This window comes from Acipenser ruthenus, chromosome 11, assembly GCF_902713425.1.
Source record: "Acipenser ruthenus chromosome 11, fAciRut3.2 maternal haplotype, whole genome shotgun sequence".
Taxonomy (NCBI): domain Eukaryota; kingdom Metazoa; phylum Chordata; class Actinopteri; order Acipenseriformes; family Acipenseridae; genus Acipenser; species Acipenser ruthenus.
The window spans coordinates 38,115,814-38,128,413 of NC_081199.1; the positions used below are offsets into that span (position 1 = coordinate 38,115,814).

The following is a 12,600-nucleotide window of genomic DNA, read 5'->3' on the forward strand; positions in this document are numbered from 1 at the left end:
TATTTTGGCCTCAAGTGCCGTGCCCTGTGTTTTTGTCTGTTCAAACCTTTTATTTTCTGTTCTGTTTATTAAATGCTGAGCGAAAGCATTCGCTCAGCTTCAACAAACCACACCTCTCTGTCTGTTTATTTCCTGCTTCTGGTCTGACGCCACCCACTCCGGCCGTCTTTGTGACAGTGACATATTCAAATGTTTTAAACAATGCACAGTAACACCAGCTGCCCTCTCTCCATCAGTGTGAAATTCATTTGGTTACAGGTAAAAGACATTTAAATTGGCAAGCACATTGAAAAGTGAAAATGATGGCATGATTATCAATTCAACTGTCTGGGATATAAGACACTGTGAGCTTTAGGATAATTTACAACTATAATAATGTATAACTACTTAAGCAACAAATGAAAACACCACTCAACTTTCAAGGTATTTTGCAAATATATTACATGTTCCCCGCCTTTCTACTGTAACATTATCTCTGATGCTGCTCGACTTCCAGCTCCATTTAATCCCCTTACAATAAAATCCTTTGTATCCTGCAGCTTACTGTCACCTAGGAAATTACATCCAAAAAAAGAGAGAGAACAATAAAGAGGAGAGACTTGATGCTATTCCTTAGATTTACTGCTGGAGCTGCTTTAGAAATTGGAAGGAAATGGTGCTCCCAAGTGGCGCATCCAGTAAAGGCGCTCTGCGCAGAGTGCAGGATGCACCCTATAACCTGGAGATCGCAGGTTCGAATCCAGGCTATGTCACAGCCAACAGTGACCAGGAGTTCCTAGGGGGCGGTGCACAATTGGCCGAGCGCTGCCTGGGTAGGGAGGGCTTAGGTCGGCAGGGGAATCCACGGCTCACCGCGCATCAGCGACCCCTGTGGCCGATAGGGCGCCTGTGGTTCTGCAATGGAGCCACCAGATCTGTGTTGTCCACTGGCACTATAGGTCTGGTGGCATCACTGTGGATCCGCAGTGCGAAAAATGACGGCTTGGCAGCAGCACGTTTCAGAGGACGCGTGTTCCAGCCGCTGTTTCCCGAGTCAGCGGGGGGGTTGCGAGCGGGGGTTGCGACAGGATAAACAGTGGTGCTTTTATACCTCAGTCAAATTGCAACACCTAGCTGCAACCAGCAGGGAGGACAAAAATAGCCTCACAAATATTATTGGGAACAAACCAATCTCTGAGACAAAAGTGCCATATAACGATTCACGTTCTGGAACAAGACTGCTCGTTAGCTGGAAGTCTAATGGAACAGTTTCTGAACAATTAAATATGGTGTTAGGACTGAGGAGACCAAGCATTAATTAAAAGTAGCCATATATATATATATATATATATTGAGAGAGAGAGAGAGATATTTGGTTACAGCTTCACAGCCAATTGGTTAGCATTGCTCAAGGGAGGGGTTAAGCATGAACGCAAGGCTTGTCAATGATGTATGTGATCAATAACTGTTCTGGGTAACTAAGATCACGCCCCTGACTTACAAACACTTTGATCCTTTCGGTCAGCTCTATAAAAAAAGGCAGGTCAATTTTTCTGCCTGAAGAGAACATGAGAGAACTGTTAGAGGGATAAAATAACCAGGATGCTGTACAAGCCCTTCCAAGTACCGTTTCCATGGAGATAATGTTGCAACCAAACTGAGCTGACCCGACTCTCATGAAAACAGGCTGCTTATCCAAGCAGCAGTCAGTCTGCAGACTGTGTGTACGAAAACAAAACCGAAAGAAATCTCCTGCTCCAAACAGAACAGGATTGCTCTTTCAAACAGAGATGTTGTCTGACAAAATCAGTCAAATACATTTTTGAAACAGCATTACCATGAAATGTGCAGAGACTACAGAAACAATATCCTGGAAGACCAACAGTAGCTGTGTGTCGGTGTAATCTGTCACCTTAAAACACCCACCCACCCCCAGTGACATTTAAATTGTAGCTACTAATAATCTTGGACAGCTCTTGAATATTTTCACTAACATTGCTGTTCATTGTACAATCCCTGCAGGTAAAAATACATTTGCAGGTATCTTGAGATCTCTGGATCTGCAAACAAAAAAGGCAAGTTAACACTGCCAGAGACCTACAGCTGGCACTCTGATCCCATAAATTAAACTTGTCACAAAGAACTAGGGTGGCATGCTTCAGTTATATTGTCAGTGGCCTGTTATTGACCTTAGGCATGAAATATGACTTGGTGTGTAGCATTTTAAATGCATGTACAGTGGACATTATTCAGTGTCGATACTGTAAGCAATGTAATTACTAAATAAATTACATTTGACAGCATCTTCAGTCAACATGTTCAGCTCAGCAATATCACAGCTCAAAATACAAATCTATTATTGTTAATGGCGGCTATGACAGTGATTACAGTAGTGCTGTAAATAACACTGGGAGCCGTCAAATGAAACAATAGTTAAGATAATTTCAAGAGGGAGTTAATCAGGCTGTAATAGTGATGTCAAATCGACGTGACACGGCTTACTTTAACTGAATAGACTCCTTTGTCTGTTCTTCTAAATTGTAGAAAAGTCATAGATAAACAAAAAAGCTTTTTAGAGCCGAAGGGGGTTATATTTTGTAAGGAACAGTTAGATATTCTTGACTTATTAACTGTACATTCAAGTATAATGAATTTTTTCCCTTTAGCTGTTTGCACATGTCGTCAGACAGTTCTGATCATCATTTTCAGTCCTAAACAATGCCTTACTCTGTTGCTGTACATTACTGATTCTACTTGTGTCCTGGCATCATTGTGTCCTGTCTATAGTTCCTTAAGAACCCCAGGGAATACAACCATTGTTTTTAGAGGAACAATGAGAAAAACGTAAGCGTGTAGTTCTGGAAGGGAGACGAGTCACCAGTTTTTACAAGCTAATATGGATATATAATGTATGAAGTAACTTTATGATAAACGTGACACATGAACATTTAAGCACGTACATTTTTACACCAGCCTTAATTACAGCCCAATGCTTACACAGTTCTGCCTGACAAGCTGTGTTATCAGACACAGAGCTGCCCTACTGATTTCACACTTTATTTGATTCCGCCTCTCTTTTTGCAAAGTCACCTGCTTGTTTGCCATTCCTACCTTTATTTATGTAAAAATGCTTTATTTGATTAATGTGTCAGAGGTAGATAATTACACACCGCTTTCATTTCCACTGAAGCAGCACAGAGCAGCAAGCGATAACATGTCATAGAAACCAACAGATACTAATTTGACAATTTTTTTTTGTCTAACTCATTATTAACATTTCCCGCAATATGGTATACACTGTAATCTTAGAAGAGGTGAAATAATCTCTAAGCTCAGTATTGTCAGATTCAGCCTACCCAAAGTTTGACACAAAACAAAACCAAAAAAAACATTGTCGTTTAACATAAATGTCTAAATTCGGTGAGAATGCTCACCATTGATATTTTAAATTAAAAAAAAAACTAAACTTTTTTTTAGAGGAAACTATTATTATTTTTTTTGCTAGAATACATTTTATATCCATTAGGCAAGCAGAAAGAAGACAGACTAATTTTCTTCTCCAAATTTTATTTTGTATGTTTTATTTATTGAAAAAGGGAATGCACAGTCAACCCACTGCAGAACCAGTTTTTACAATAGGAAGTACTGATTGACAGTATCAAAGGCTTTCTTTAAATCCAGGAACAGTGCCCCCACCACCACACCCCCTGATCAAGCAGCTTTCTATAACAACTAGATTTGCCGTGCTCTAAAAGCAAATGGCCAGTCACTAAAAATATCCATTAATCTCAAAATAATTCACTAGTTGCTTTGCAGCTACCCTTTCCACAACCTTAGCTAGAACCGGGAGAAGGGCAATGGGTCTATAATTACTAATCTCAGTTCCATCTCCAGATTTGCCCTCTTACCTCCTGATGCAAATCAACCCTGTTGGAGTGACAACTTAACCAGCTTCTGCAATAAGCTTAATTATCCAATCTCTATTACATTTTTAAAAATGTTGTAAAAATATCTTTAACTTTAGAATCCTTCAAGTTGTCAATATCTTTCCCTAATTCACTTTAGTCTGTAGTATTAGATAGAAAAACAGAACTACTCTGATAATTACACTGAAAACTCTGAGCACCCTGTTCTACCAGCTCAACAGGTCCAAAATAGTCAGCCAGAACCCCACACGGAATCAATGATCACACTTAATTAGTGCCAAATAATCCCCAGAATGACCTATAGCTCTGTTCTCATCACTGGGGGAACTTGAACTCTGTGGAACAAATTATGGAGGTTAAAATAAATCACCCTTACTCCGAGTACTAAATTTAACAAAACATGTGCAGGGAATAGCAAAGGAAAAAAAGATCACTTCTCTTGTCAAGGGATGCTTGACAAGGATTTCAAAACATTTCAATGAACTTTACCAGGTCAAAGAAGAAAGGCAATAAAACTGACTATGTGTCAGCAGTGGCACTCTGAGCTAATCAGAACAAATGCAAATGTCAGATGAAGGGGACAGGGGAGTAAAGCGATTCATTTGAAGCAACTTGCTATTCAAATTTAGAATTTTGATCATGATGCTTTTCAGTTTTATGACTCAGGACTAGCATATACAAAGTCCACATATTTTCAAGGATTGTTGCCAAAAACAAGTATCTTATATAATGGTGTTATTATGGCACATTACTCCTCAGTGGTGCACCTCACAAACATAAGTACTGTATTTCCACCAACTGCCACTTTCAAACTGTACAGAGAATTAAAATAATCTACAGAACACTTCTTAATATGAATTCCAGACAACCATGTATTAAAGATCACCTGTATAGAAGAAACCTGTTTACAGAGACCAAACCAAGCTGTATAACAAATGTATGTTTTCCATAGTACATTGCTTATGTATGTACACACACACAAACACATTTGTTTATAGTGTTTATGAGGACTTTGCATTGGCTCTCACTATATTTTTATTTACTATTCCTAACTCCAGTCAAACAAAACTCCACACACTTTTAGTTTATTTAAAAAAAAACAATAATCACCGTTTAATATCTGTTTAAACACTACAAGGTTATCAAAATAAAGCGAAGTATTATTATTAAAACTGTATGTACTCAAAAAATAAAATGTTCACTAAATACTGCAAGTTCTTAGATAACTGGATATCCTGGTTATGAATCCCAGATTAACTACTGGCTCATGGTTTGAACCTGCTGAATCACTGCAAGCACCCTTATACTGCATGGTACAGAAAGCAGTAAGCTGATTAAAGTCGACCTTTGGTTTCAACTTCATATAAAAAAGGAAACCAAAAGGAAGGGCGTGACTCTAGGGAATGCAGTGCCACTATTAAATATATGATTACGAAATAAAATACAAATAAATAAAAACATTTAAAAAAGCTATTGAAATAATTTGTACTGAAATCACATTGAAAGCTTTTTTCCATCACACTGCATCAGGGAATATGATTATTTTAATTAATTTTACATGCAGGCTTCCCGAGACCTGAACATGATCTGTCCGAGGGCTTTAATCTTCACAAGGATTGCAAAACAGAGCTAGCAGGGCTTCATGGAAATGTCAAATCTCTTTCCAACTGAACACCAGCCTGCTGCTTAATACACAGCTTGGAATCTTCCAGAACACTCGGCTAGCTGGATCCTCCTCCCACAACAATCTGAGAAATCATCTAACAAAAATCATCTAAACATTGATTAACTCTCGGGCGCTGCACAATATGTTTCTTAGGGCTAAACCAGCTGCCCAAGCCAGTTAGCGGCATGGAGCTGGAACAATGAATCAATAGTTTCAGAGGAACAGAGCCCTTTTTATGCATTTTACTATTTGTATTTGTGATTTACACACAGGCACCTCAAGGCAATGAAGAGCACTGTGCTATTATTATGCTCGTTTACCAAGAGGCACCTCGTGATGTGTTTCAATCTGTTTCATCCCAGAAGGCTTAACAACACTGCACTGCAGAAGGAAAAAATTGTTTTTTGACACGAAGCAGCAATAAAACCAGGAAACTACCAGCAGATTAACCTTAACATGTTACGTTTCAAAATGCTATTACTTTATGTATAAAGGTATATATAAAGGTATATTATCAACTTCTAAGAACCCTTTGCAAACTGTACTGCAAGCACGTGTATTCAGTTCCAGGATAGCTACTGGTACCATTTGTTAACAGTCTGTTCATGTTGATCATTATAATGGAGGTATAATGCAGATAATCCCTAGTTTTAGATAGCATTTTGCTGCTTCACTGACAGCGTCTTTTCAACTGTGCTTCTGGGTAGATGCTCGTTTGTTTTGCCATCCAAGTGCAGAGGGATCGCTATACAGTGCTTGGTAAACATGAAGTACTAGTCAAGCTTGTATTGTTGTCACCACCAGAACCGTAACTCTGCACCCATTTATTGTGAGGTCAATAAGAAGGCTGATCTGCTGACCTGGCATAGATGAGGATAGGGATAGACTGCTTAAGAGGATTACAGTTATAATAGCTTGAGCCAACAGCTGTGTGGAGGACTCAGGGCACAGGTAAGAAGGGGGATACTAGGGCACTTCTGATGCACATAAAAGGGCTGTTATAAATCAGGAATACTATTTTTAGCTAGGGAAATGTACATTCAATGTAGCCTCAGTTTTTTCTTCTAAAAATATGACAACTGTATCACAACCACAATTCTGTAGTCCCCTTGTCATAACCAAATCCTGTAATAACCCTTAATGAATAACTTTAGACAGAGATTAGTTTCCACTGCCTTTCCCCAGGCATAGCTGAGCTGGGCGGTCTGGGCGAGGTGTAGCTGGAGGGTGCTTCCACCGACGCTCAGCTACACCCTAGACAGTACAGTTTCATATCTCATAACCAATGGGGCCAACCCGTGCTGTACGAAAGTACGTCATCGAAAGGCGTGTGCTAAAGAGACGGTTGGGGCTGTTCTCCACTGCATTTCTCTTGCGTGATGCAACCTAATTAATAAAAACAGCCACAAATGTTTACTCAACCTCGTTCATCTTCGCAAGTTTGTATATATTCAATCAATCCCACAATCGAACAAGACCTTTTACTGCCACACTACTGCTACCTCAGTCAGCTATACCTGACAAAAGTACACTGGAACGCAGACAGCCATCTTTAACTACACCTCGCACAGACCGTCCAGCTCAGCTACACCTGGGGAAAGGCAGTGGAAACAAGGCACTAGATTTCTTTATTTAAAAAAAAAAAAAAAAAAAAAAAAAAATTAAATAAAAAAAAGAGTTCCGCTTACCTTCCAGAAGTTAGCCACTTTTCCATACACAAGGGATTGATTTTGCCTTTTGATGTCATCAATATGCTTTATGTCACTGGCATTGAGGTGCTGCTCCACCACAAATCCAAGAAAGCTGTTGTCTGGTGTGTGCGCTGTAGGCAGAAGACAAATGACACACCATATTCAAAACCATATCTTTTACTAGTCACTGAATATGTTGACTGTTTTTTGTCCTGTACATTAGAATATAAAAATACACAGGAAATTCTTAGTTTTTTTTTCTGTGATCACAGCCATGTGGGTAATAACAACTTGCCTGAATTGCCATTCCATACATTAAACCTTTGAAAGCACGGACAACAGTTTATCTGCTTTTATAACCACCCATTTCTATATGACACAACGCAGCTTGCCCACTGTGATTTTCACTGGTGTCGTTATTAAATTCTTCTTGATATCAAAATGAATATTAGTCACCTGGATTAAAATGGCTTTGGGGTCCACCGTTTATTTTCTAAAACCTAACTGGTAGCTTAGTAATATTATAAATCCGACATCTGAATAAGACATTTCATCTTCAACACAATGTGTAATAATCCCAATTTCCCATCTGGATCATTCCTCTAAATCCATCGCTCATTTAAATCAATGGCAGAAGCGGGATATAAAAAATACTCTGTCAATGAGCAACATATGTGCACAGGAGGGTGCAATGGAGAAATTGATCTCCAAGTCTTCAGTAAAAATAAATAAATAAATTAAGAACAAAATTGCACTGCAAAATGTAATCTGTACTGCCGGGTAATTGAACACTGAAAAATGCAAAGCTGCTTCCGGGGCATTGATAGGCGCATTGTTTACTTGCGTCTGTCACCCAGGTCAACCCTGCTTTATCAAAAGCAGTGTGAAATCGCCTACCCGACCCGCATGACACCGAGTCCTGCCCGGGTAGATTCTGACCCGGGTAGATCATGCCAGTGTGAAAGGGGCTTTAGATGTACTAACATCTACAAAACCACAGGTCATTTATTTCTGTAATTTATAATAAATATAAGTGCTCAAACCTAGGCTCTCCTGGCCCTTGAACAAAACAAATGCCCACGAGGTGAACCCCTTCTGTGGCTGAAGGGGAAAGGGATTGATGAACAGCTCTGTTTCAAGAATATATCACATTGGCATAGTGACACTCATTATTAGCTGTTTGGAAAGTGCTGGGATGCTTGCTACATTAATACGTTTTCCACAGCTTCTCTGTTCTCGCCAGAGGTCTCAGAGGTCTAGAAGCTTGTGGTAATGTCTTCTGGACATTCCTTATTTCTACACTGTCCTGTTCTGCTCACGGTAGTTCTGTTTCAAAAGGAGAACATCTACATATTATATCATATTAAGTTATTCTACTTAGAAACAGAACATACTTATCCCCTGCAAGAGAGATGCTAGTATAATTGTATCATTTTGTTTGTCTTTACATGCCTTCAAGCACAGGTCTGTAGCACACTGAGCACCAGCCTGCTCCTGAATAAAACCACCAATATGTGTTAAATATGCAGTTAATAATAATCTCTCTAACATTTTGCTAAACTACAATATCTGTTATAGAGGGTTACACCAGTCAAAACAATACAATCATTTTTCCACAACTGGATAAGTAGTGAACAATCAGGTAACTAAAATAAAATCTTACTGTTAAGCAATGTGTTTGAATGGCAGGCAATTTGTTCAGATTTGTAGTTTTATTTTGGGATGGAAAACCATTTGGTCACAAACTGGACTAAATAGCACAACAGCTTTGCAGTTAATTTCCTCTTTGCATTAGAGGACTGGACAGAAGCCTCCATATCAGCATGGCTCCATACCAGAAAAATCCTGTATGGTCAAGTTGGGACCTGCAGACGACTTATTTTTGCATGTATCCAATGCAGAGGTGACCTGTGAGCTTCAGTAATGAGATGTAATCGGCCATTTTATAGATCGGTTGTTGTACACAAAATACTACACTGACAAATAAATGTTGGCAACAAAATCAGTTTTGAACACAGCTTTCACAGTACTTTTACCTAATAGAATGCATCAGGCTGTGACATTTGTTTTCACCAGTGTTATTAATTTGTACAAAGAAATTCCCCATCTGGCAGATAAAGAAATAATATGCATGTGGAACAGATGTTATTCTGTATGACTTCCTTGTTTTTATAATCAAATAGCTTAGATATACTATAAATCAAATCATTAAGCAAAGTATACTCTTATTGAGGACTGCTTTAAAAACTACAACGCAGTAACAATCCAACAATCAAGCTCATAATACTGCATATCTCTCTATGAAAGTGTGATTTTCCTTTCACAAACTCGAGACACTGTGATCATTTTGTATGGCACAAGGGGATATCTAACCAGGGTATTTGAAACATAACTTACTAAAACAAACTAGTGCAAGTAAATCAGTTACACAGCTGGCAGTAGCTCATTGGTAAGAATCCCTCCAAGCTGCAAGGTCACAGTTCAAATGCTGCTTTGGATTAGTCAGTCTATCTGATCCCATGGACTGAGCTGTTGAGAGTTCCACACCTTTAGCATGAGGTGACAGACACAGGTCCAGTCGCTTTACAGATGTTAACGAATATTTATTTTTCTAAGCATCAGATTAGGTGGCCTATGTCATACCCACCCATTAGTCCTCCATCGTTTGTGGTGAAACAGATGGGGAAACAAAAAGGGATGGTCTATTAAACTCACAGTTTAGCCATCACCAATGTATCGCATATCATCTCTGGTAATTAACTGCTCCCTGTGGCAGCAGTTACAATCTGAAATAGTTATTTACCAGTAATAACACGCCTGCCCTGGAAGAGACTTCTGCTTTCCACGTATTCATAACACATGTGCTAATGAGCGTTCTCTAAATCCTGGCTCCACTGCTGGATAAGCCCTTCCAGGATTATATTACAGGTCACTTAGCTCATTGTTTCATCATCTACTTAATGCAATTTATTTTGAAACAATCACTGACATATGATATATATTAGTATGCCAAGTATGTATACATGTTTGTAGGATTGTGACAAGAAAAAGGCTTTAAAAAAGGCAGATTCTTGAGATTAATTTAGCATCTCAGATTCAAACAGCATATGAAACAGAAAATAATGCAGGGCATCAAGATACAGAAGTCACGTGAGTATGAAACCCTCCCAGCAACATCAAAGAGAAATGTTACAGTTCCACCTATACAGTATTCTACTAAACAATGTTGCGTTACTCATACAAAGTAAACCACTGCCCTTTGATAAATCCATAAATATATTTCATTTCTATCAGATGCATTCTACTGGATCTAAACCTGCCCTTTACCTGCACCTTGAGTATAAAATCAATTGAGTGATGGGGAAACAGAAATTCACAGCACGACTGTAGGGGGCTATATAAAACAACAATGAATCATAACTGAAGGCACTTTATCCTCCCATTATCTCAAAGATTACAGTAGCAATATAGCAAGGATCAGAATAAATTCTAGGGTCAAACTGCATAAACAGCTTGATTTTCATAGCAACAGTCTTCATTCATATACTATAATGATAATAAGTTCTGTGGAGTCCAGGCTATTTTCTAATACATGCAGTCTGAAGTACAAAGACGGACATTCATTATCATGAGATTGCTGACAAGCAGGGGAAATGGCTGTGGAGGACCTGTTTCCTGGTGTATTTTGGTTCAAGTATGCACTTTATTAGAGCACCCTTCTAGAAAATAGTTCCTACCGTGGAAATAGCAGATTCACACATACAGATAACACTGCGGGACAGATACCTCAACCTCTGACACACAGAAGGGAAAGTATGTTACAATGTTATTTTGCCATAATCAATACATCAGACATTATTTGGATGTGCAGGACCTACATTAATCATATTTAATCATTCAGATAGTACCTACTTTAAAATATCACAATATTATTGGAATGGTTTCTGTAATTATTCAACATGCAAAATCAATTAACAATGTTATAAGGGCTTTTTAAAAATTCCCAGACTGTCACACTGGTTATCAATACAGGTTACTGTGCCTTTTCCTTTTTTTTACAGTGACTATGTAAAAGCTGAAGGTTTTTGTTTTTAGAGATGGACTGGCTGGTGATGCAGAATAGATTCACTCACGAAACATGGTGTTGAACTGCTGGGGATTCAGATTCCACTTCCCCCATGGGGTCTTATGTCCCTTCGACTGTGCATATTGAGCGTGGTTGAACTCTGGTTCCGTGCCAAATGAATCCAACACACGAAGCATACACCTAAAAAGAGGAAGACGTGATCAAATGTGAACTCCTACATGCAATAATTCATTTCAAAGACTCTTTTGTGAATGACTTCAGTTGGGCTGGGGTTGAAGATACAGTACACTGGTCATACTGGTTCACAGTAAAATACAGGAAGCATGAATAAGGCTTTGTAAACACATTAAAAGCATGCGGCTCCTGTCCTCATGACTGATTCTCAAATACCATGCAGGGTTTTCATAATTATTCTAAGATATGCCATATATGCAGAACCTTTAACTGCAAAAAACAAGACTAGGACATACAGTATACAGCAAACAAGACAGTATCTTATTAAATAGAGTTACCAGTTGCATTGCAGGGACACTGTTTTTACTCTTCTTTCTAGAAACTGACTCGGAGGCAGTTTAGAAACTAGAAAGTCAGAGTAAACACCTAATTCTAAAAGCTAATAATAATAATAATAAATAAATAAATAAATTATAGCATTCATAATAATAATAAATACATTATGTATTTTTACAGTTCACAATAAACTGAAAACCACACTGTTCTAATGTGGTGGGGCTCCTTTAATTTCCCTGGAAAGAGTTTAGCATTCAGAGCATCCAGATGACTTGTGTTTGAAGGTACAGATGTTAAATTAGACCAGTTTGAAATGTGAATGTCAGACAATACACATATTAAACATTACAAACAGGTACATATCTCCATATTCTTTGCCTTAGGGAATTAATTAATTTCAACTGGATGATTTACGTCTTTGGACACAGAAACCAAACAGTATTTTGACGGCTCTCATTATTTTTTAAAAAATGACTAATACAGTTGACAACTCTAATTCTCTGAACAATTTATTCACTGTCCCACATAACCCATTTAGATTTATAACACCTTTACCATAGTGATATCACTAAAAGTATCTCAAATAGTTCGATCCCAAACATACCGGAATCTATACACATGAAAGGACCCCCTGGTAAATGAGACCTAGGTCTCAATGGGTTAAATTCCTGTATAAATAAATAAATAAATAAAAGTAATGGTTCAAGAGGTCATCTTGGAGAAAATGGATCAAATTACACA

At 38.3% G+C, this 12,600-nt stretch overlaps 1 protein-coding gene across 2 annotated transcripts in view; it reads right to left on the reverse strand.

Moving 5' to 3' along the window:
• Positions 1–12,600, reverse strand: part of LOC117426936 (alpha-1,6-mannosylglycoprotein 6-beta-N-acetylglucosaminyltransferase A-like) — an 84,488-nt gene that overhangs the window by 19,120 nt on the left and 52,768 nt on the right. For both annotated transcript variants that reach the window (XM_034045188.3, XM_034925538.2), the window contains 2 exons: positions 11,396–11,529; positions 7,260–7,393 (listed from right to left, as the gene is read on the reverse strand). In XM_034045188.3, coding sequence (XP_033901079.1) covers positions 7,260–7,393; positions 11,396–11,529 — 268 coding nt within the window. The remainder of the gene's footprint in view (positions 1–7,259; positions 7,394–11,395; positions 11,530–12,600) is intronic.